The sequence below is a fragment of the Eretmochelys imbricata genome, chromosome 4, assembly GCF_965152235.1.
Source record: "Eretmochelys imbricata isolate rEreImb1 chromosome 4, rEreImb1.hap1, whole genome shotgun sequence".
Taxonomy (NCBI): domain Eukaryota; kingdom Metazoa; phylum Chordata; order Testudines; family Cheloniidae; genus Eretmochelys; species Eretmochelys imbricata.
In genome coordinates this window covers 109,957,369-109,983,496 of record NC_135575.1, presented here as the reverse complement: position 1 = coordinate 109,983,496, position 26,128 = coordinate 109,957,369, and the positions used below count along the sequence as shown (strand labels likewise).

General features: G+C 38.8%; 1 protein-coding gene across 1 annotated transcript in view; it reads left to right on the top strand.

The window, feature by feature from the left end:
* The window catches only part of PI4K2B (phosphatidylinositol 4-kinase type 2 beta), a 35,495-nt gene extending 12,238 nt beyond the window's left edge, over positions 1-23,257 (top strand). The window contains exons 3-10 of the mRNA XM_077815793.1: positions 4,793-4,993; positions 6,779-6,910; positions 10,510-10,663; positions 13,437-13,504; positions 14,131-14,230; positions 15,977-16,110; positions 17,697-17,756; positions 21,511-23,257. Coding sequence (XP_077671919.1) covers positions 4,793-4,993; positions 6,779-6,910; positions 10,510-10,663; positions 13,437-13,504; positions 14,131-14,230; positions 15,977-16,110; positions 17,697-17,756; positions 21,511-21,684 — 1,023 coding nt within the window. The 3' untranslated portion in view covers positions 21,685-23,257. The remainder of the gene's footprint in view (positions 1-4,792; positions 4,994-6,778; positions 6,911-10,509; positions 10,664-13,436; positions 13,505-14,130; positions 14,231-15,976; positions 16,111-17,696; positions 17,757-21,510) is intronic.
* Positions 23,258-26,128: the final 2,871 nt, after the last annotated feature.

Here is a 26,128-nt window from a genome sequence, read left to right as displayed (position 1 = left end):
TGCATCATCTCACACCAAACTACTTTTCTGATGTGTTTTCTCCCATTCCCCTGTGGGTAGGGAAAATAAGTCCTCTCTCCCTTGTGTTGGGAAATAGGTAGTCAAAGTATTTTGTTTCTTCACTCTGTGTTTTACAGTATTTAACATCCCTTTGATTGTATCATTGTCTTGATAACCTGTTTTCCCAGAATATACGTAAACTGAACATGTGGATTTTTGCGTCTCTCTCCTTAGCTCTTCTATTTGATGCCAACAGAAGTGAAACAATAAACTATCATCATGCTCTTAGTTCGTTGTGTATTAAAATACCTCTGGGTAATGAACATAAGAACGGCCATGCAGGGTCGGATTAAAGGTCCATCTAGCCCAGTATCCTGTTTTCCTACCGTGGCCAATGCCAGGTGCCCCAGAGGGAATGAACAGAACACGTAATCATCAAGTGATACAGTCTCTGTGCCCATTTCCATCTTCTGGCAAACAGAGGTAGGGACACCATCCCTGCTTATCAGTGGTAAAGGAAACTAAATTAAAAAAAGGCTAATGAAATCTAAATTCAAATATAATATTGTAAAAGTAATTGAGCTGCAGTTTAAAATATTTTATTAAGCCCCCTCACCCCCAATCCTAATGTGCGTTGCATTTTACGGAACATAGATGATATTATCGTTGCTCCAAGGACTAACTGTCCTGAAGTCTTGGAAGTGTATAGAGTACACAAAACCATTAGGTAACCTGTGGAGTCAATCAGGAGACTTGTGTAGACTTCAAATCCTGCTATGGAGACTTCCTTAAACATCAAGCTGTGTGGCTCTGTAACTCCTCTTCATTAAAAGCCTCTGCACAATTATGCTGCCCAACAGTTTTGAACCTGTAGAGCTCAGCAAGTTCAGTGCTTCAGTCAAACTTTAGAGGCCATATCTGGGATTGGATAATCTAGATTTGACAATACAGAGAAAATACATCATGGTCCAGTCAACTGGTGGAATGGGTGGGACTCCTTTAATGTGGCACATGTATTGATTGCTTCCTTGGTAGGTTAAAAGTGTAATTCAAGGAGGCACGAGACTGATTATAGGGTTAACAGGCTGCATATACTACTGTATCTACCAACTTGTCACTGGGAAATGAAGAAGTCACTAGTATTGTAGACTCTTCAAATAAATGTATTGTGCTTTGATTGCTTTGGGTAGCAGCAACTAAACTACCTGTCAGTGTTTCCTCCAAGCCTCTGACTTTGGACTTGTGACTTAACAAAATAAACTCAATAAATCCAGTATTCAAAATGTTATGGAACTAAAAAAGCAAAGCAATATATAGTTGTTTTAAATAGAAACATTCCTCTAGTGATTGCAAAACAAATATTTCAGTATTGTACAAGTACAGTAAAAAGCATTTACCTAGTAAAGCATGCGCAATTAAAGCAAGTGATGGTCCTCTGTTCCTAGAAAGTGCACAAACATCTGTGTTCAAGCAGTGCTACCCATTTCAGTTCAAGGGTATTAAGTTGTCTTGGCTCCATCCATGCTAAAAGTTAAACTGGATACAAAAACATGGTTGTGTCATGCTCATCTGACTGACTCACAACAAATGTGGTTTGAGTTGTTTACTCTGCAGCTTTCTGCCTTGCAATTAGAGCTGACCCATATTTATGTGTCTTCATCAAGCATCTCCTTGCCATTCTGGGAAAATGTGGGCAACTGTCACTACTACCCCAATAGAATGTATGTGCCTAGAGGGCTTGCACAAAGCAGCATCAGCTGCTTGTGAGGGAAGTGCATTTTGGATATCCTCTGTAATAGGAGGAAGAGGGATTTCAGAAATAAAAATGATACAACGAAATGGTGGGTTGAAACTCTTTCAGGGAGAAAACCATGCACCAGAGTAGAATTTTGATGGAGTGAAATGCTGTACCATGTTCACTGTGTATTAAACTTATCGTTTATGGCCACTGACTTTGTTTTGAGCAAACGGTGTCACTAATTGGTTATAAAAGTAGTTTAAAATTCAAGTGCAGGCAGAACCTTTCTGAGTGTTTTAATGAATATGTGTGACATGGCTAGTTGAACCGAACTGTTCCTTTCAGCTTTGCAATTTGATTTTTCATGAATCCCTTTTATAGATATTGATCATTTTAACATTAAAGTTCTGAGAATACTTATTTACTAATGACTGCTTAATTTAAGGAATTCCTTTACAATAAACAGAAAAAAAAGCACAGAAGTAAAATTTAAATGGTATTTTTCTACATACAGAAACGTAAAAATGTGATTAAAATTTGTATTGGGATTCATGATGAATGCTTGCTAGTCAGGATAGCTTCATTATGTAAATACACTAAGCCCTTCAAAATTGTTCAGGCAAGAATGATCTATTATAGGAAACATTTTATGGGAAGCTTTGACTGATCTATACACTATCAGGTTAGCAGTCAGTGCACTGCTGTTGTCCATGAGTATATAGAATTAAAATGTGAAGTCTGATTTCATATGGTTCCATTACTGTTTGATTATTTTGTATATTGCCCTATGGCTTGTCAGTCATTGTTTTGCTCTTTTTGCATCTGAATTAGCTAATGCAAATCATAATTAAAGTTGTTTGGACTGTGGCATTATTTATTTAGAACTAGAAATACCCTTTATTTTTGTTGTTCTGTCTTTTTAAAGGTAGTAATGTAAACTGTTTTATTAAATCATTCATAAAAAGATAATAGATTAGAAATTTTAAATTGTTTGCTTTAATATTAACTTTACAGCGGTTATTTGACTCTTAAAAAGAACCGCTTATGAATATCAATACATGATGAGTTAAAGCAGCGATCCCCAAATTGGGGCGCCACCCCCCCACACACCCACGTTCTGGAGGGCATGGAGGAATGTTCGGGGGGGTGTGGCAGGACCCGGGCCAGCCCCAGTGGGTGGCAGGGAGAGAGCACCACCCAGCCCTGCCCCCAGCCGTGGCTCCTGGCTGCGGCCTGGCCCTGCCCCCAGCCGCATCTTTGGCTCCCGGCCATGGCCCAGCTCCAGCCACAGCTCTGGCCCCAACCACGGCCCTGCTTCCAGCCCTGACTCCCAATTGTGACTCGGGTATTGGGCGGGGGCGGGGGAATTACGTTAGAGGTAAGGTGATGCACCTTAAAAAGTTCGGGGACTACTGAGTTAAAGGATTGAAAATGTCAAAATAAAAATGGAAATCACCATATATTTCTGACTGTCAGATCTATCATTTATTTTATAGATAAATATCCTTCCAAAGGGAATTTTTGTGTTAATGATTTTTGGGCAAGGCTATGTGCAGCTGTTAAAAAAGAAAACAAAACTCAACTGTTTGATTTTTAAAAAAAAATGCTATACTGTGGGGATTTAGTGTTATATTGTCCATGGTAATATGGGCTGTTTCATTAGCACATCTGCATAAGAATGAGATGGCTTTAAAGGATTACAAGTGACAAACAAAAACACAAATAAAGAGTCAAGTGGAGTAGGTGAATGAGCTTAACTCTTATCTAAAAAGGTTTGAGTAGCAGCTGTGTTAGTCTGTATCCGCAAAAAGAAAAGGAGTACTTGTGGCACCTTCGAGACTAACAAATTTATTTGAGCTACAGCTCACTTGAACGGATGCATCCCCGGGGGGAGGGGGGCACAGAGGAACATTGAGGAGGGTGCGGCAGGGCCTGGGCCATCCCCTATGGAGGTGGGGAGGGAGTGCCACCCAGCCCCACTCTGCTCTGGCTGAGGCCACAGCTGCCAGCCTTGGCCCCTGGCCAGGGCCCCAGCTCTACTCCTGTCCCCAGACCTGTCCCCATCTGCAGCCCCAGCCTTGGTCCCCTTATCTCTGTCCCCCTTGACTGCCCCCCTTCCCCCAGGAGCCACTGCCCTGCTCTCTGACCTAGCTCTGGGTAGGCGGAGGGGGGAGGGGGAATGAGAGGCCTGACCCTGAAAAGTTTGGGGACCACTGGTATAGAGAGAATGAAGACGTGATCCCTACTTGAACCTTATTGTGGTCAGCATACTGATTTACCTGAAACTGAGTTTGGAGACAATCAGTCAGATGGACATTTCTAACAGAAACTTAAAAGTAAACCCTAAGCTTACTTTTAACAATAAGGACAATTTCAAGCTCATTGTTTCCCTTTAAGGTAAATGACTTGATGGTTTGAGGCATTGTCTGCTATGAGAAACTAAGTCTGAAGCAGCTGTACAAGACAATACAGCCCCTATAGATGCAAACAAACTAAAAAAACATATTACTTTTTTATATACTGTCACTAAAAACACCTAAAATTTGATTAGAGGAAAGAAAAATATTTTCTAGTTTAACTTCAGTTTTTTATGTAAGTGTCACTTTCTTCAGTATAGTTGTGTTTCTGTGCGTCTTTCACAAGTATTGTGGGAGAGAAAACATCTTAAATTAGAAAATCTGATTACTACTTTTAACTAATTTTTAAAATTTAAGATTGACCATATCCCTTTTAATATAAATAAAACCCAAACACTAAAGATGTCTATCTTAAAATATCTGTGAACAAAAGTTTTATTTTGAATGGTACATTTTAGACAAGCATTTCATTTTATAAACCTGTGAATTGACATTACCATTTTAGAGTTCCTATTCAACTCCTTGTTTAGACCAAAATGAACAAGTACAAAGCAGAATATCATCAACGATGGCAAACTATTTTCCAAGTCTATAAATCTTAAAATGCAAGTTGTGAATTTTTCAGTAAAAACTGTTGTGACTAATTCTTACACTTCAAATTATTATGTGTTACTTAACTTTGGATTTTTTTTCTTAGAAAACTATTGGAGTGTTCAAACCAAAATCTGAAGAGCCTTATGGTCATCTGAATCCAAAATGGACCAAATACTTTCACAAGATCTGTTGTCCTTGCTGCTTTGGCAGAGGGTGCCTTGTTCCTAATCAGGGATACCTTTCTGAAACTGGTGCCTGTCTTGTGGACACCAAACTAGGATTAGGAGTGGTACCTAAAACTAAGGTAAAAGAGTTCTTTCTTAGTACACTACGACTTAAGTGTGCAGAATAAACGAGGATATGATATTGCAATGTAGAATCAAACTGAGTATTTTTATCCCCAACTTGAGAGAGAGAAACTAATATTGGAGAAAAACAATTCAATGTGCATTGCATGAGCCAGTGTGAGAGGGTTGAATAGAAGCCAAGTGGAGGGAGAGACAAGCTGGGGTCCAGTGGCAAAATTGTGTCTAATCACTATAGCATGCTCCTCTCCAGAGCCTGTAATGGAACCTAGGAGTCCTGGGGAAGGGAACCCACATTTCTCTGCCTTCAGCAAATAGCTGTTAAACCGATCAGAAAAATGCATGTCTCATTCCTCTCCAATGGTTGGTCCACATAGGAAATAATGCTTACTAGTGCTATCAACTGTCCCCTAGCTCATATGATGAGGTCTGCACTGTGGATATAAAGCTCCAAATCCTGCTGATGACCAATGTGGGGGATCATTATGGTTTTACAGGATGGGATTTTTTTAATTTAAAAAAACAACAACCCTAGGAAATTGCATTAAAAACGCTGCTTTGAAGTTATTTCAAAGTTGTATATTCAAGCACTCAGAAGTTAGGAAATTGTTCTTGCAGCTTTAATTCATGCCTTTTTGCATATGCATTATGAGACGGTTTTTATATGTGCAATCATACTATTTTTTTCTTCAAAACCACTCCCTAATTCAGTGCCTAGGATGGATAGTGCTGTATGCATATATCAGGACTGTGTAGCGAAGGAGGATGTTGTCTGTAGAACCTCTTGTGTGTTGCAGAAGGTGTAAGTGTGGTGAATAGCGAATGAGGCAAGGGGCTGCAAGAAAAGAAAGGATGTTGTCGTGGTTAAGGAAATTGAATACCTATTTGGTCGCTATTTGTGTGTGCATTTGCTTGGTGATCAATGTGAGACACTTAGGGCCAAATTACAAGAAGTGCTGAATTGTCAGAACTGCAACTGAAGTCAGTTGGAGCTGTGCTTTGAATGTATAAAGTTTTATTAAAAATACCAAGTCCTCTGAAAATTCAGCGCTTAGTTGTCTAGACACTTTGCACAATTTTGACATTAATCTTTCCAGGTCTACATTCCCCAGCCATAAAATGGGGATAATACCACCTACTTTCATAGCACAATTATACAGATTAAGTCATTAATGTTTGTGAAGCACTCAGACATTCGTGAGAGCACCATAGAAATGACCACGAGGAAACTAATAATTTTGTATTCAGTACAGAGTTTGGATGGTGAGCATAAATAAGACCTGGGAGGGAGAGACTGAATGAGAGGGTTAAAAAATATTCAATAATTACATATTCACTGAATAAAGCAGAGGTCAAGGGCGGAAAAATAGTAAATGATCATGTTAGACAAACATAATTTGGCCCCCTTTTGTATATACATTAAGGTTGCATAAGGTTGGGCAACTTTAATTCATTATTTCCTAACTTCTGAGTGCTTGACTTTGCAATCATAGCATTCTTTTAATGTAGTTCTTTCAATATAGTGGTAATACAAAGCATTGTATATTAAAATAGGGGGCCAGTTCTAAGGACTGTAGTCTAGAATTTCCAGACCTATGTGTACATTTAAATTTTCTGCCATCTGCAGTGTTGCATGTGTGCAGCTTTTTTTGCATTGAATTTGCTTGTGTTTTTAAATATTGCTATTTACCTGGCATCTTTATGATGGTTAGAAATCTTATTGTCAATCTGTAATTGAAATGATAAGCAACTTTGAGCCATGTTTTAACTTGGATATTTTTAAGGTTGTCTGGCTTGTCAGTGAAACCTTTAACTACAGTGCAATAGATCGTGCAAAATCAAGAGGGAAAAAATATGCTTTAGAAAAAGTGCCAAAAGTTGGTAAAAAATTTCATCGAATTGGACTACCTCCTAAGGTAAGTTCTTCTGAGGAGCTTTACATTGTAGTATTTTGTTAATGCCTTGTCTATACAGGATATATACTTTGCTGAATCAAAAAGAGGACATTCATGGGTAGTTTCAGTCACAGGAGAAGAAACCCTAAACTAATACCAGCTATGTCTACACAGCAGTGTGAACCCCGGCTCAAGCCAAAACCCCGTTGCGTCCACGTGTTAATTGAGCTAACCTAGGGCTTGGACCAAGGTCGCAGGATTCTGGAGGGTCCGAGCCCATGTTAAACTGGGATGTAGGGTCCGAGCCATATTATTTTGCTGGGTGCATGTGGCTCCAGCTTGACTCGAGTCCTGGAAGTCCTCCAGATGTATCTGAGTTCCTGGCTGCAGAGAAGTAGCACTGCAGGCAGCCAGCGCAGTGGCCAGAAGCGACATTACCACCTGGCTAAATGTACTCCCCCCTTCCTGTTCCATCTCCTCACTGCTGCCTGGAGCAGGGAGCAAAGCTGGCAGGTGGGAGGCTGTTCCTGGTCACCAGGATATTTGGGGTCATCCCTCCCTGGCTGTGCTGTCCTGGGAGCCCAACGCTCCCCCTGCCTGTGGTTCACACTCAACTCTGCCCCCTCCCTCGCCCCCATTGCCCTCCCTGGTGCTGCATGTGCAATGTGCACTCTCACAGTGGCAAGTGGGTGCCAGACTCCAAACTTCTCTGCAGCCTCCCGTGGCGGTGGCTCTGGTTCCTCTTTGCTGTTGCGCAGAACTTGTCCAGCACAGGGAGCAAAGCTGACAGTGGGAGGCAGCTCCTGGCTGCCAGGATGTTTGGGGATCATCCCTCCCCTGGAAGTGCTAAGCCAGGAGTTCTGCCACTCCCACTCCCTGCAGGGCAGCTGCTTAGTCCCTGCTCCGTTCTCTGGCCCTTGCTCCCGGATACCTGGGGCTGCTATTCCCTGGAGCTGCATATGCAGAGGCATCTTGGCAGCATCCATTGTGAGGGCAGTGAGTGGGAGCCAGTCCCAAAACTTGCCTGTAGCATCCGGGGGATCCATTATCCCTGTCTCCCAGGGTGCAGCGGGGGTAGGGATAAGAGATCCCTAGGGGATGATGAAGCACACTGTACCCCAAGCCCTGGATATGCACTTCACCATTCTGCAGCTGGCAGCAGCCAGGTTGGGTGGGGAGGGTGTTTGTGTTTTTCCTCTGGCATCTACATTTTATGTCAAACTTCCAAACAGACAAATAAATAAAAAACAAAAACAAATGAAAACACCTTCATTGAACATCCCATTGTAAAAATTAAGAATTGCAAAGTTTTACTTTAGTGGTTTGATAGTCCTGGAGACCAACATCCTAATTATCCTCCAAACTGGTGCACGTGGGCATTTTCCTGGCAATGTGACTCAGCCTAGAGGTAGAGAGCCCAGTTCAGATTAGGCAGCAGTTCAGTATAAAGCCTTCTCAAACTGTAGTCATTATACTAAGACAGCCACCAAAGGAGCTAATTATGTAGATTATGTACTCCTTATGGGAGTCCCATCAGTAGCACCGCCACAGTTAGGAAACAGGGTGGGCAGCAGAGTTTCCCACAGTGCACCACCTTCCTAGGGCTAGAGTCCCAACATGGGGGAGCTGGGGCGCAAGGCACTTCGGGATATATTTACTTTGACTTGGGTGCACTGCAGTGTGGATGCCAGAGCCCTGAGTTCAAGCACAGGTCAGAAAATTCTTAGTCTAGGGTTAAAATACAGTGTAGATGCTCAAGCCCAGGGTTCCCTGACACTAATCAGCTGATTTGAGTCCCACTAACCCTAGGTTTACATTGCTGTGTAGACATGCCCCTATTCAACAAAAAGACTGCCAGCCTTAGCTAGCTTTAAACAAATTTCTGTCCACAAAGCATATCAGATATTATCCCTTTATTTAAACATATTTTAAAATCTGGTGACTTTACTGCATCATTTTGCATCTACACTTTCTACCAAGAGGATTCTAAAATTTACTGTCTCCACACTGCATTTGTTCTTTACATCTTTCCTTTCTTTCTCTAGGTATTTTTTCCTGCCTTGCAGTCTATTTTCCCATCAGTATCTTTTCTATATGGTATAATAATTGTTCTTTCTCTTCCCCTCCACCTTTTTTGTGGTGTTTTCTCATCCAACTGCCCAGTGTTTTCAGTCATTCTCACTTAGTCTGTCTTTTCTTTCCTCTCTTGGTTTCCCCATTTGTACATAATGCCCACCTTCATTTTATCTTATAGACTCTCCTGTCTCCCTGATCAAAGCCTCATATACGACTTCCTCACCCATAAAATCATAGACATGCTCTTCTTGCATCCCCAAAATCTCACAACCATGTTCTCTTGAAAATCAAGCAAATGCACACATGTGGGTTCCCCCGTTATCTGCTGACACGTGCAGGCTACCCACAACAGCACTCCATATGACACTTGTTAGGCATGCATTTCCCAGAAAGTCTCTGTCTACTTACATAGACGCATAGCAACATGCAGCCTTTTGTTCTGAACACAAGCACAGCCTCTCTTTCCTCCTGAGTGTTCTTTCTTTGCTGTGTGCCCTCTCTCACATGCAGTCCTCTTTCACACAGTTTTCTTCTTCCTCAGATACTATTGTGGAAGTGATTTTTGGGGTCATGAAAGTCATACAAAAGTTCTCTTATTTTTAAAAAGTGTGCTGGTATTGTTGCTGCCAGTTCTCTGACTCAGACATGAAAGGTGCATATTTGTGAGAATGGAGGATTTTCTCTAGTAACTTAATGTTCTGGATGAGCTTATCATGAAATACTGAACCAAGCGTCACTGATGTTCACTTTGAGCAGAACAGCAGCTTTAGTAGTGCGTAGTCTGATTTTCTTGCTGCCCCAAAGGCTGTTCATCACTGTGAACATTCAGTCCATTGGACTGTTTTGTGCCTAGTAAATATAGAGCAAATTATTGAACAGATGTAGAAAACAGATGTTTTGAGTGGTGAAGTAGAAGAGCTGGGACATTTCAGGGATCCCAAAAGAAGTTCTGAGGTACCAAGATCCACATGAAAAATGAGGACTGGTCTAGAAATCAGGATATACGCGTACAGTCACTTTAGCCAACCTCTGTTGCTTCCAGTTACTTCAGTACTGCTGTGAAACATTTCTGTTTTCCTTTTGCCATCTCTTGTATGGCTCCTGAAGTAGTTCCAGTTTGATTGGATTGAACTGCTTTCAAATTATGACAGTAGTAAAACTTTTTAGTTGCTGCTTTTCTTTCAGTAAATTTATATCATGCATCAATATGATTGCTATGTTTTGTTTTTGAACATTCAACTATTCATTTCTGACATACTGCTTATATGCAAACTAAGACTAGAATGCTGTTCTGGTATAGTACTCTAATCATAAAGAACTCTGAAACTGGAAATAGTTCAGTTGTATTTCAACCTATAAAATGTGGTTATCTAGAAATTGGAAGCAGGGGATTATTTTGTAGACTTAATATTTCATGTAGCTTACTCTGAGTAGTACTGTCAAACACTTTGTGTTCAGAACTCTTTGTGTTCAGTTCTTTCAGTTAACTTTTAAACTTCACCTATTTGATTACATTTTCTAAATGCAGGTTCTTAAAATTGCAGGTTGGCTCCTTCCAGCTGTTCGTTGAAGGATATAAAGAAGCTGAGTACTGGCTCAGGAAATTTGAAACTGATCCTTTACCTGAGAATACTAGGAAACAATTTCAGTCACAGTTTGAGAGATTGGTTGTTTTAGATTATGTCATCAGAAACACAGGTATCTAACATACTGTCCCCCAGTTTATATCTGCTTGCTCATTCGAGTCAGAAAATAGTGCTGAGTGAAAGTAACATTCTTCTAATGCATTTCACATACTTTTCACAAATCTGAAACTCCTTTGCAGATGAACTTGTGAAATCCGTTGAAGCTACAAAAGTTTTGTCTTTGAAATGTATCAAGTATCATAGCAGCCATTTAAGCAGTTTTTGGCTTTTGTAAGGCACACTGAGGGCTAGAGCAATATGTAGCAAATCAAGCACACAACCCCAGCCAGCGATTAGCCTTTTGATGTGAGTTGGGGATATTTGCTCTCTGGTTTCTCTTCCATTACTAGCAGAGGGAAGTCTCCCAGGATATGTGCCCTTACCTTCCACTTTCCATATCGTAGCCAAGCTGTGAGGGACACACTGGGGTTTCAAGACCACTTAACTAGGAAGAGGAGCAATATCTGCTGCCAGATCTTTCTGCTGAGTGGAAGAAGATGGCAGCCCAGTTGCATAAGAACTTCAGAACTGGTCCTATTCAGCATGAGCAAGCCCTGGAACTTTGGCCCTCAGCATCTCATGCTGGCCAAACTTCCTTTTCTGTAGCTGGAGGCTGATGTTCTGTTGCTGGCTATGTAGGAATCCAGTTTCCTCATGAGTGTGAAGGTAGTTGGTATGGACATTTCCTCCACTGCTTTGCCAGTAGTGGGTTCCTTCTTTTGCTCTTCTACAGGTCCTGCCACTGCAATTTCCTCTTTCCTTCCTCTCCCCACCCACCCCGCGCAATTAGGAATGTAGCAGGAAAGCCGGTTGAGGATATCTCAAGGAAAGCCTGTTGAGGATGCATATCACTTTAAACTCCCTGAAGGAAGAAAGTATGATGATAAAGATATCATTGTGCTTTCTGGTCACTGTTACGGTTTGGCAGCCAGTTTCCAAGCTTGATCTCAGTGTCTCCAGACTTTTACAGATTTTTCATGATCTGCGCCATATTACTTTAAGAGAATAAGTTAAAAACCAAACATGTAAAGCAGCATCCACACAACCAAATTATGTACAAAACTAGCAATAGTGGAACAGTAAAATGTTCAAAGTTTGGATGCTTATCCAAATCTATGAAGAATCTAAATACACCACCCCTCTGTCCCCACAAAATCCAGCAGACCCTGTGAAAGAATTTCTATCCAGCAGACCCTGTGAAAGAATTTACAACGTACCATTGTATTTTCCTGGTAGAGAATATCCTCTTAGGAATGAAGATTGTCTTCTATTCCCCTCCTCTCAGCATCTTTGGGTAGACCTTTACTCCTGGTGAAATTGTACACCAACAAATTAAAAATTCTGTGCACAATATTGTAAAATTGTGCATATTTTATTTGTCAAAATACAATATAATCATGCCAGTTTCAGTTATTTTGGTAACATTTCAAAATACAGACATACTTGTTGTCTGTTTTGTTACATGTCAGCAAAAAAGACTCAGGAAATGTTTTTTGACAAATAGATTCCTTATTAGTTATATTAATACAGAACTTTGAGTAATAATTCATTTAAACTACAATAAATAAATGTATTTCCTGCACCCGTCAGAAGCAGTGCAAAGCTTCGGGGAGTCAGGGCCAATGGAAGAACCGAGGGGAGAAGGAAGTAATTGCTGGGAAGGGGTCTGGGAGCGAACCTGGAGGGTTGTGTTTTTGTTTTGGGCTTTTTGGGTGGCGTGGTAGGGGGCGTGGCGATGGAAGGGATTTGGGGAGCCTCCTCCGTGCAAACCGTGGTTGACCCCTAGCCTCTCCCATTCAGTCATGCACCTCTGCCTTTGTCCATATGTATCACTGAAGCCCCACTCAGCCACTCCCCCTGTCCCCAGGTGGCCCTGCACCCCCTGGCTCAATGTTCATCCCCTGGCTCAATGTTGTCACCCCACTAGCTCCTGTACCCCCACCCCAGTTTGTGTGTCCCCCCCAGCAGTGCTGTGTGACCTGCTCTGTCCTCCCCACCATGTCCTGTGCTGCCTCCACCTGGCCCTGTGGGCAGAGTGCTGTGAAGAAGACAGTCTCTGACATCTCCCTCTCTGTGGCTGGCTGCTCCGGCCCATGAACCAGCTGCCCTCTCTTTAGCACAACATCAGCCCTGGGTGGGCGAAAGGTGTAATTGCAGCTTCCTTTGCCTCCCCGTCAGAATCAATTGATATTCAGGGGGGAGGAATCTGCAAGGGACGTTAATTCTGTGATTGTACAGTGGCGCAGAATTCCCTCAGAAGTAGACCTTTCCCCTTTGTGTGCTTAGCTAAATTTGTTAAAACATGGATAATCTTGGAGGAGGGCCTTGCCCTTTCCCCACCAGCAGCCCAGAGCCAAATTTCTGCTGCTGCTACTGACACTTCCGTCCTCCTCCTCCCCCAGACTTGGTTGTCGAGAACATACACAACATAGCCAACTTATTCTGGGAAAACAGGTTAAAATGAATTCTGCTGACGTTCCTGATATTACATGTTTGCTCAGCTAGTAAGAGAAGCTGAACTACTAGTGCATGACTCTACACAAAATTTGAATTAATAACATGAAAAATTTACATCTTTCCAGTTAATCTAGTACTAGTTTTTTTCACAAACTCTAAAACACATGTATTTTGATGGAAAAATATTTTTGTGAATATTTTCCCTTGTCCTTCTAATAAATATCTTCAGTTTATGATAGAAACAAATTGTTTTACAACATTATTTTAAGATCAGCTAATTGTAAAAGACTTTCATGTCCCCACAACAACTTTTGTTTCCCTTTTTGAAGACAGGGGCAATGATAACTGGTTAGTCAGGTATGAAAAGCAAGCTGATGATATTGATCTTTCAGATAAGGTAAGAAGAATTTTTTTTTCAAAACGAGTCAGTTGACTCATAAAATTTGAACAGTGTAGCTGGAATGCTGATGCACAGTGTGCCTTAACTAGGAATGTGATAGAGTACTCCTGGTGAAATATGTGGCTATATCCTTCTGGTCAAATTAAATTACAGAGTGACCTGGATAAAACCATTAATGAACTTCGTATTTAACTAAACTAAACAAGTAGAAGCAACATTTTGTATCACATGTGCTTCAACAATAAAGCTGTCTGCTTGCACATAAATGCAGTATCTTAGCTACTTTATTGATATACTCTGTTCATCTAATACTTAATCTTGGTTTTGTTGATTTAAATTAGATCTTCAGGCTGTCTTGATGTAGCTGCTTTTGGTCATTTATACTGTTTACAGAAGTGAATAAATGGATCCAAACCTTATGCACCTGACTTTTGGCCTTCGTTTTGAGTACTCCCACTTAATGCCTTCATTTTATTTTATTTTTTTTGTTCAGTCTAAAGCACTTGTGGTGTTGCTAAACCCGCTATATTAAAAAAATAATAATGCAGTTTACTGTATACTTAATTTTGTGTATACCTTATCGATATTCAATTACTAGTAACTTGAAAATGTTCTTATCCTAGGATATCCAATGGACTACTAGTAAAGAACCTGTTATTAAAATTGCTGCAATTGATAATGGTTTAGCTTTTCCCTTTAAACATCCTGACGAGTGGAGAGCATGTGAGTATTGAGTTCTTTAATCTTCAGTTTGAGGGAATAATTGTCTTCAGGTGGTATTTGAGAATACTTACAATATTTTCACCATATTAACTTTTGTTTTTATTGAATAATGGTGTATTTTTTTCCCTCAAGAAAATAAGCAAATACTGAGTGGCTTTTTACTGTTTTTGGAATGTGTTTGTGCTTCATAGTCACTCACTAGCTGGTTTTTCACCCCACCAGTAATGGATGGTGACTAATAGGATGCATTAATATGAATACCTACTTAGATATGTGGGGTTGGAAGGGATTTAGGGATGCATCTTTCATGTGCACTTTCTGCTTGCTATCATAGAATTTCTCTTGAGTGCTAAAATTCCCAGATTATTTCTATAAATGGGAATGGTCCTATTTCTTCCTATTACAAAACAAACTATTCTTCATCCTTTTGTAATGCTTATTGAAATTAGTAGACAAATACAAAGTGACATATAACTTCAGCCTTATTCTGTTGTACGGAGGTTAAGGTAACCTTTACCTGGGACAGCAAACTTAAGTACAGTGGATGCTGGTTAATACCAATACCAATCTTAAGTTTTGGTTAAGAGCAACATTTTGCTGAGAGTTGATCCCTAATGGGATTTGGCTATTGGCCTCGGGCATGCTGCTTATTAACACTTTTTGGAAGAAAGGCAGGCAGACTTGTGAGGCTGCAGCCAAGGAAGGAAACACTCGGATGTGCCAGGCCCTGACCACAGGCAGGCTTGCAGGGCTTCAGCCAGGGAAGGAATGTGCCAGGCACTGGCTGCAGGCTGGCGTGCGGGTCTGCAGCCATGGAAGGTATGTTCCAGTGCTTCCTTCCCTAGCTGCAGCCCTGCAAACCTGCCTTCTGCTTATGGGCAACTTCCAGTTAATGTAATTTTTTGCTGAGAACTGAGATGTTGTTAATAAGTGGAATCCACTGTATTGTGATACTAAAATTAAAGAGCATTACTATTTTTCTGTTCGGTATAAATTTTATTAATCTCAGCATATAAACTTCTTTAAGTTGGACAAGATTGGTGCAATACTACTTCTAAAAATAAAATATCTATCTCAGTGTGGTTCAAAAGCCTTAGCTCTGGGATGCAGAGCTGCTTTTCTCTAACTAAAAAGCATTATATAATGTACATAAACTTCATCTTACGTTCTTTCACAGATTATAGGATTGAGAAAAGACCCTTGTTATAGTTAATAATTTTTATTTTTCAAGGTATTTTTTAGAAAATGTCTTAGTAAGTTAAGATTGATCTTTACTTAAAAATTATAGATTATATTTTTAAATCAAATCAACTATCTGGAAGTAGTTTTATTTGATCAAAGACAAGACACTCCAAGACAAACTATATAACTGATGGGGAGATAGGGAAAGTAGGGACTTTTATTTTGGAACAATTAACCTTTTTAATTTTTATTTGTTCTAGTAAATATTTGTTGTGACCCTAATAACCTTTTAAAATGTCTTCTGTAGTCTCTTAAAAACTAAAGCCTTTACAGCAATCAAATTTAACTTGTAATTACAGGCAAACACAGTGAATGTAATAGTGGCAAACAAATTTGGGAATATTATATATGTAAATAACCTTTGGTAACTGCTGACTGACAAATGGTTTCATGTTTTGATACCGAATAGCAAGTTATTTCCTAAGATTTCTGCCCGTAGCAGATCATTTGATTCTAACTTCTACCTGTTAATTAATCAAGAAATTGAACTGTTTTTCCCATTAGATCCATTTCATTGGGCTTGGCTTTCTCAAGCAAAAGTTCCTTTTTCCCAAGAGACCAGAGATTTGATTCTCCCTCGTATTTCTGACATGAACTTTGTACAGGATCTTTGTGAAGATCTTTATGAACTGTTCAAGGTGAATCAGAATTAATTTTTAATTGAGAAGGGATAGTTAGTTGAGTAGTATATGTGGAAGGAAAACTTAATTGTTAAAAGTTAACTTAGAAACTTGTATTACTTTACTTAATTATTTCATAATATGTGATACTACTTATGCTTTACCACTAATGTTAGGATGGCAAAAGGGGTACATAGGCTGACACAGTAGTCATACATCCCCCTTTGTAAATGTATGGCCTTGTATTGTGCATGAAAGATTTGAAATTGTTGGTAATCAACTTTACTGATGGGTAATAGTCTCGTTTGTTACACTTAAATTTTATATAATCAATTAAAAAACACTAAACTAATAACTAAAACATGCATTTAAATATATTTGTCACTTAAGATGCCTGGCAACATGCACTTGAAATAAACAGTAATAACTTGGGGAAAAAGCTTCACTCACTGTAGTATCAGGTATTAGTCCAGCTGGTACATATTTAAAATATTTCATTTTACATGTGCCTTCAAAGGGATATTAAAACCTGTGTCATTCCAGTAATGAATGGGCTTCCAGACAGAGGTTTTGTCAGTTTCATTTTAAGATATTCAAACTATGTATTGTTGTGAATACACACACACACCTCCTTTTACTCTGTTTATTAAAGCATTGAACACAACTGTAATCTTAGTAAAGGGGACTTATACAAATTCTAATCTTGTAAAATATGAACATTTACCATGCTGAATGCTCCAGATGACCATAGTGGGGGTGTGTGTGTGTGTGTGTGCAACTTGCATTTCTAAAAATGCAATTCTGATTGGAAAAGTAGAGTCCTGAAACACATTCATTAATGTAATTTTGTATTTGTCTGACTTAAAATGATTAAAATACCACAATCAAAATTGGCACTAACTAGCACCCATTGTTAGTCACAGCAGAAATGTGAAGGATTTAATGGATCTGGAGACAGACCTGTCCTTTTTCCCATATAGGTAGTTTCTGCACATTGGGGTTGAGTAACATTTGTGAAAAGGTGATTTTAAGCTTGCACAGTTACTGCTCATGCTGTTCCTCTTATGTCTTAAAGGGTACTGTCAACAGAAATATTCCACTTATGCAGTATCTGAAACTTTTTACTGTTATAGGTAATACCTAATTAATTAAAACTGAAAGACAATAAAGAATCTTTTTTCAGTTACTTCGCGCAGTTTATAGCTCTCTATTTAATAGTCTGCTTCCCGGTTTCCCTTATATTGGTCACCCTGTGTGGTTCTTTCACACAGTAATAGGTGAGAGACATTTTAAAATGCAGTTTCAAAACTACAAAAAGAGAGAACTGGGGACAGGTGTAGTATCTGAAACTACTTCTAATTCACTTTGATGTTGACAGTGTCCAAGTCCAATCTGTCATCTTACACAGCTACTACACTTAATTTTATAATTGCTTTTGTACTTGGAATTTCCTTCCTAGTTATGGTTTGTCTCAATCATAAACTTTAAAATTTTACAAAAGGTCAGTTAAATTCTTAGAATAAGATTGTGTTTCCAAATACATCTGGTTTTAAGAATGGTAAAATGTTTTGAAAATAACTGCTCTGTTTTTATTTTGAATAAAGACCGATAAAGGATTTGACAAGGCTACTTTTGAAAACCAAATGTCAGTGATGAGGGGACAGGTATGGCTGATTTTTAAATTCCTTATCATGACCCATTTAAAAAATTTTACCACTTAGATATGTAAGATAGTTGCTGTATTTCTTAATAGTTGCTTCATTTTTCAGATATACCTGAAACTAATTGCTGTTAAATTGAAAGGGAGTTATGGGTGATTAATATCTCTGAAAAATCTAGCCAAATGGCCATGAAGACTGAACTTAATGTTTCATTCCTAGAGGTTGTTCTCATGCATTAGGATAGAAAGGAGGCAGCAAGGAAGCTTATATTAATGTTGGTCTTTCTGTCTGTGTTTTACAGCTAAAGAAATTCCATTTCTGATGCTATTAATTTAGGATCTCTAACAAACTCTATAATACTTCAAAATCAAAGCTTCGTAAAAGGGTTTTATGAACTTTCAACAAAATATAGTGAAAAACTTTGATTAATAAACTGTATTTAGAGAAACCAGCATACAGCTCAATCAGCAATTGAGAAGCTGAATTAAACTAGCAGTTAACTTGAGATAAATGTGAATGCTGAGGAAACAACACCTGACCTTAACTGTATGTTTATTTCTTAAAAGACAGTTTTGTGAAACCTAGCACATAAGTGTGTGACAAAGCAACAGGAACTCCTTACAAATCATTCGTTGTACCACATGCTTACACCTTGGGATTTACAAATTGAATTGCAGTTTAACTGAAATGCACTTAATCATAAAGTATAGAATTCTATGTAATGGTTTTATTGAGACTGAATTCTGATCAAAATGTATACTTTTTAGTATGATGTTTAAGCAGTGAATTATTCCAGTTTGAGTAGTTTAGCAGTTTATGCAAACACAGATAAACCTGCTTCCCAGAATTATTGAATGAAATATCAAAAGGATAATTTCTTTCCACCGGTCTTGCGCTGGAGTACTAGACAACCTTCTTTTTTAGCTGGCTTCTCTAGCATGTAACAAACGGGTGGTTCTCATTTTGCATCAATCTTTAGTTGGTCGAATCGCGTTGGTGTTTATTTTTAATATACAAGTAACCCTCCTGGAGACCGATGTCTCTTCCACCATAACTTTAGAATATTACATTTTATATTAGCTATCTAGTAAAAACTTTGTAAGCCAATAGATCTCCCACTGAAGTTACTATTTTAAGTTGAAGTGCTATGCTAGTCTGTGTGCTAATTAATGTATGACTTGAACATAAGATTTGGTTTGACAGAAAGTATGTCTTGTCAAGAAAGGTGATTTGATTCTTTTTTAGGAGATTTACGAGTTTGGGGGTTAAGTATGTTGCATCTATACAGTTACCTTTGACTTTTGTGACGCATTTGACTTAGTACTGTATAACATTTTATTTAAAAGGGGCACTATAAAACCTAGAGCACACATTGAATGGATTTAGAACTGGCTCACTGACAGATCTCAAAGTAGTTGTCATTGGGGAATCATCATTGAATGGAGGTAGTTTTTGAGGGGTTCCACAGGGATCAGTGTTAGGCCTCATGTTAGTTAACATTTTTGTCAGTGATCTGAAAGTAAATATAAAAACACTGCTGATTCAAATTTATGGATGGCACACAGACTGGTGGAAAAGGCCAGTAATGCAGAACCATCTTGATTGCTTGGTAAACTGGGCCCAGTCAAACAAAATGATTTTAATACAGCCAAGTGCAAAGTTATAGGAATGAGGAATGCAGGCCAAATCTACAGAAAGGGGGGCTGTATCCTGGAAAGCAATGACTCTGGAAAGGATTTAGGGGTCATAGTGGACAAACAACTGAACATGCGCTCCCATGCAATGCTATTGCAAAAAGGGCTAATGCAATCCTTGGAGGTAGGGAAGTGAGTTTTACCTCTACATAAGGAATTGGTGAGACGTAATGGAGTACTCTGTTCAATTCTGTGTTCAGCATTTTTAAAAGAATGTTGAAAAACTGGAGCAGGTACAGCAAAATGCCATAAAAATGATTGAAACTGGAGAAAACTGCCTTGTAGTGAGAGTCTTAAACTAAACAGATTGAACTCTTTATCAAAAAGAAGATTGAGATGATTTTATTACAGTGTGTAAGTACCTTCACAGGGAGAAGAGAAAGGGCCCCTAAATCTAGCAAAGAAGGTCATAATAAGAACCAATGACTGGAAGATGAAGCCAGACATTTTCAAATTAGAAACAGGTTATACGCTCTGAACAGTGAGAGTGATTTAATCACTGGAACAAACTACCAAGGGAAATGATAGATTCTCTATCCCTTGATGTTGTTAAATCAAGACTTGGATGCCTTGCTGAAAGATATGCTTTAGCCAAAAACCAGTTATGAGGCTCAATACAGGGATAGCTGGGTGAAATTTAAGGGCCTGTGATATATAGGAGGTCAGATGGGATGATCTAGTTCTGGCCTTAAACTCTATGAATTTGATTTTCTTGAGCTCATGATCTGTCTGAACAATGCAGAAGTTATGCATGTTCAGTTTTACAGTGGCATTGTACAGGGTTAATCTGACCCCTTTTCACAGAAGTCCCTGGCATTGATACTGCTTTCCTGCTCGCTGAGTCAAATATGGTTCTGGTAAATTAAGTAGCTCTTCTGGCAAAAAAGCCAGTAAAAGCATATTTGTCAAAATGAACTGTTAGGCCTGGTTTCTGAAAAAACTTGTGAAAGAAGTTTGGTGTGTGGACATATGAAAGTCACATCCCCTTCTTCACAGAGTTTTATCGCTGGGAAGTATTCATCAAGCACCAAACTGATTCCAGTGAGTAACCTTCTCATGACACACCGGTAACTTGTCATTGAAAATTGATTATTTAACAAAAGAATTCTGCAAAACCTTTAATTTAGAATCAAGACAAGTTCTAGTTTAGAAAAGCCTTTTTTAAAATAATAGAGATCCAGCTAAGATTTTACTGTTCAATACCATATTATCTTAAGAATTCTTAGACCCTTTTGTATTCTAAGCAATTTTCTGAAGATATTTCAAGAATTGCACCAAAATGTCTGTTAACTCACAAGAGTGATTGGATTCAGCACAAACCAAGTAGGTCTAGCCGTTACTTGCTGCATAAAGAGACATTCTCTTCCTTTAAGCCATGTATCGTTCAGGGATCCATGTAACTAAAAGCTTAGACACTTACCTGTGTAAAGGCTATATAATAGCATCACTAAACTTCAGCATAGTCTGGATGCCCTAAAACTTTCCATCTTGTAACGTAAAATAGAAAAAAATTATTCTGTTTCAAAGGTTCCCAGGGTTCATGAAAGACATGAGAGAATAACTATGATAACTGCATTTTAGACGGGTTTTTAAGTTAGCCTGTAATCATTCTCTTGTGATGTGAGACAGTCATTTCATAGCTAAAATTTTAGCTGGCAGACTTCTAGGATAAGAAAATGTTGATGGCCCTCCTGTGTTTTAATATATGGGTTTCTTTGGGGATGTGCTAGACTATGTAGACCTGAAAGCATTTCTGCATTTGTAACCTATTCCAGTAGTTCAGAAAGAACTTGCTTCACAAGAGGTATTTAAGGCAGGGTTTGGTGTGTATGCTCTCAAGAGAAAAGATTAGTGGAACGTTCAGCTGCCCAGTAATATCTTATGTTGTTTTACTTGCAGTTTAAAAAACAGTGTGATTCTTTAGGAGAAAGATAACTGAGAAAATAGAATTACCAGAACCCTATGGGATTGGTTGGTTGTTTTTTTAAGAGCAGCATCTAAACAGGTTGAACAATCAAATTTTCATTAGGTACCACTTACTTTGTTTTATTTTATTTCTGCAGATACTAAATCTCACTCAGGCATTAAAAGATGGAAGAAGTCCAATTCAGCTAGTTCAGATGCCACGCGTGGTTGTGGAGCGTAGTAGTACTGGAAGTCAGGGCCGAATTGTTCATCTGAGTAATGCATTCACACAGACCTTTCATAGCAGGAAGCCTTTCTTTTCCTCCTGGTAGCAACATAAGAGGAAAGTAAATGACTGTAATTTAGTAAGCTACTTTACACAAAAGGCTCTGCAATAATGTAATTCTGCTATATACCGAGGGCTCTGACTGCCAAAACCTCAAAACTTAACTTGAAAATGTAAAGATTTAAGCATTGTATTTTGAATGTAATCAAAGTTTACAATTTTTGTGTCAAAATTGTGAATCCTTATGTCAGGGAATGAGAGGAATTTGTCTATACTGTATTTTTATAGGCTGAATTCATACTAAAGGGAAAACTTACAGTTTACATATGCTGAGACTACTTTTGAATACAACATAGAAAAAATGCTTATTGTTGGATATAAATGTGAGCACATACAATTATAAACTGATCCTTTTTATATATGCTTTAGAAATGAAGCACAGCATGTTCTTTCTTTGATTGTAAAATGCTATTCAGTGTTACTGCTTACAGATGTCATAAGTTATTCCATGGGTTTTCATAGCCTAGTGAGTTGGAAAATATTCAAATAAAATGGTCATGCATTTAAAAAAGTGCATTAGTTGCAATTTTTGAAACTTGAAAAATACTCCAAAGGTTTTTGAGTTGGGGACCAAAAAAGCACATCTTAGTTTAATCAGAATTAGGGCAAATTTTTGCCCTCATATGTGTACACAACTTCATTTGGCCTCAGTGGGAGTTATGTACATGTATTGTTGGGTGAAATTTGGTCTTTAGCATTTTAAGGATCACTTGTATATTTAAATAACTTATGGAAAATTGTCTGTACTATATTTACTCCATAGGTAGCATTCTATAGTTCCATCATGACAACAAAATACTACATAGTTTTGTTTAGAATTGATGGCTAACGCTATGTATGACAATTCAATGGAGTATATTAACTGACACCAAAGTAGTTCCCTGCCATTGTTGATTGATGAAAACACTGGAGTGTTGGTTGTTGAGCCATCCCACTTGCAACATTTCAGTTTAAACACTCTCCATTATTTAATGTGGACCAGCAAAGGCAGAAAATAGATTGCAATGTGTAGAGTACAGCAACACTGTCATTGGACTCCTTGCAACCCCATGTTTGCCTGCCACTTATTTGTTTTTATGTTGAAGCTACACAGTTTAAAATATAGACTCATCTTTCACATCTGTGGCTTATGTGATATGGTAAATTATTTTTACTTCAGTGATGTCCTGGAAGGTTAGGACCTGGGGTGGGGGAAAAACCTTTGTTACAAATATTGTTGCTTTTAGGAAATCTACAGTTTAAGTATTTCAGACATTGCTGTATTTTATAATTCCAAGCAATACTATTAATCCCAAAAACAAAATCTTTGTATACTGTTTTATATAATTTTGGGTTGATGTACATATTGTAGCATGTCAGGAATTCCCTTGATTTACTAAAATGTCTAAGCCTTAAATGTAGAATTTACTGGACTGTGGTGTTTAAAATATGATTGAGGCAGCCACCTTTATAAAGTTCTGTGGCTTCAGTTTTTAGCTGAACAATTTATTAAATTTAAAGAGTATATTTAAGGTATTGGGCATGCCTACTTGCAACAATAAATGTCAGTCTGAAATGGACAGTTTTTGCCTAAAGTGTCTTATTTCTTAAGCAGGAAGAGGACCTTAACTTAATCTTTTGTAAAGTCTGCATCCAAATCACTTTCTACAAGATAAAATGTACATGGTGTAGAACATTATGAGAAGTTTTTCAATATTACATATAATGGGAAAGAGTACAACAAAAAACACTTGCAATGCCATTAGTACTATACTAACAAACTTACACGTTTCTAATAAGCAGTTGGATATCTTGGATACTAACTTTATTTTTGCGTACTTAACATTCTGTTGAGACTCAAGTACCTGCTGTGAAGAAGCTGTTCAGGCAGCCATGTGGCATTGAAGCCGTTCATCTATGATGAGACTGAAACAAGAATAGGTATTCTGAAAATGGTTACATTATTTAGCTATTCTTTACCTATCTAAATTAACAAGCACCAACAACAGAAGAAAAGAGTGAGTCCTGAATACTGCCATTTCTATAATCACTCCACAAGTTATTAAAATAATAATACTCTGCAGTTTGTCTTTTTCCCTTACACAATATAAACGTATGTGCTGCTGCTCTGTTACAACTTGTCTCCTGCCAATGAATAGTAAAGAGCAAACAGGAATTTCTCTTGGCTGAATTTATAAATACCGTGAATAATATGCTTGTGAAACTAACAAGTGCAGGCAGCTTGACTCTACCTAATGATCTATAGTTAGATACTCTTAAAAACATGAGGAGTACTTGTGGAAGCTTAGAGACTAACAAATTTATTTGGACATAAGCTTTCATGGGCTAAAACCCACTTCATCAGATGCATGCAGTGGAAAATACAGTAGGAAGATTTTTTTATATATATATACACACACACGCTATTATAGCCCACCTTAATTGATTAGTCTCGTTAAAGTTGGTATGGTAATCCCGTTTTTTCATGGTGTATATATGTGTGTGTGTGTGTGTGTATATATATATATATATATATACACACACACACATCTTCCTACTGTATTTTCCGCTGCATGCATCTCATGAAGTGGATTTTAGCCCATGAAAGCTTATGCCCAAATAAATTTGTAGTCTCTAAGGTGCCACAAGTACTCCTCGTTCTTCTTGCTGATATAGACTAACACGGCTACCACTCTGAAACCTTAAAAACATGGTATTTTATTTTTACCTGCTCGTTTCCCTTTGTGTTCTGTGCCCATATGTTGTCCAAGATAGCATGTACTTGGCACACTTACTCGTCTACACAGCAAAGAAAAACCCATGGCTGGCCTCACCAGTTGACACTCAGGCTTGCAGGGCCGGGGCGGTGGGGCTGTTTCATTGCTGTGTAGACTTCTGGGCTCTCAGGCCCTGCAGGGTCCTATAGTCTGGATTTCAGCCCAAAGCCTGAGTCCCATGAGCCTGGATCTGTTGGCATGGGCCAGCTGCAGGTTTTTCTTTGCTGTGTAGACATATCCTTAAGTACCAAGGAAGAGAGTAGGATTTTCCACATCCCTTTTTTCTTTGCTGTTTTAGTGGAGGGTGACGCCTTGTTTTAAATTTCTGGGGTGTGTGTGTATATGTATGTAACATTTGAGAAGGAGCAGAGGTCCTATGGAGTCACAAGGACTGCACTTTTACCACAGGAAGAGATGCTTTTCACTCCCTAGTTTCAGAACCAGTACTACTTAAAGAAGCCACTGTCACAGTCAGAAGGGCATTCTGTGGTAGCTGATTTCTATATTTATCTGACAGTGAATAACCTCCACCTGGCACCTGAGACACCAGCTGGGTTTTCTTATCATATCTATGACTTGTAACAAAGGTTGTGCGGGCTAAATTCTGCTCTATGTGACATCTGTGCAACTCCCGTATATTCAGTGGGGTTGTATAAATGAGCACTCACTAAGAATTTTGATTGAGAAGGAATAGAATGCAGTTCATCCACTCTCAGCTATATTGATTCTGTAGGTGAAATAGGCATCCACAGCAGTAAAAACTTGTTTGTGACTGAAATTGGAAAACAACGCTTGTGCAAAGGGATCAGCTGCACACGTAAACTTTCCTGTGCTGAAGTCAAATTTCAGAGTAGGCCCACCGTGAGACCTACCTGTGCAAAACCACCCTTTCTGTCTAAGTCAATGTGTATGAAAAATGTCAATTTAAAAGGTAACTTTTTAAAGTATAAACACATGAAAATATGGATGTTGCACTCCAAGAGCAGTGATACAGAAAAATCGGATAAAACCTACTAAAATACAGTTCCAGTTCAAATGGTTCCTGTTGCAGTCTAAGGAGTAGACTTCCCCTACATTACACCCACATTTGAAAAGCCTGTTTTGAGTGTGGCAAATGATGAGAGTTGTGAGAATGTTACGAATTATACCTGAGAGGACACGCACACAACTGCTGCGAATTATACCTGATAAGACACGCACACAAATGCTACGAATTACACCTGGTAGGACACGCACACAAATGCTGCGAATTATACCTAATAGGTCACGCACAGTTCAAATCTAGGCTGAGGCACATAAACAAAGTCCACAACTGCAGAGTTCCCAAAAGACACTAAGTTTATTATGCTGAAACGTAGTGCCCCCCTGCTAGCCAGGAGGGGACCCCGAATACAGATTATACAAAGGTTATATACTTTTTAGCAAAGCATGTTGCTCTTGTGCAGTGGAAACCTTAGCTAATAAACAAACCCTTTTCTTATCTACCACCTATCCCTGCTTGGTGCATTCCTCATGCTAAACTAGTATGTTAATTACACAGCATGGTCCTAAAGCCATGCATCAGTAACTTTTATTATCAGGATGGGAGACCTCACATCAAAGGCCAGGAGATAGGGAGTTTAGGGACTGACAAAGAACAGATACTGGGAGTCAAGGCAGGCTGGAGACAAGGAG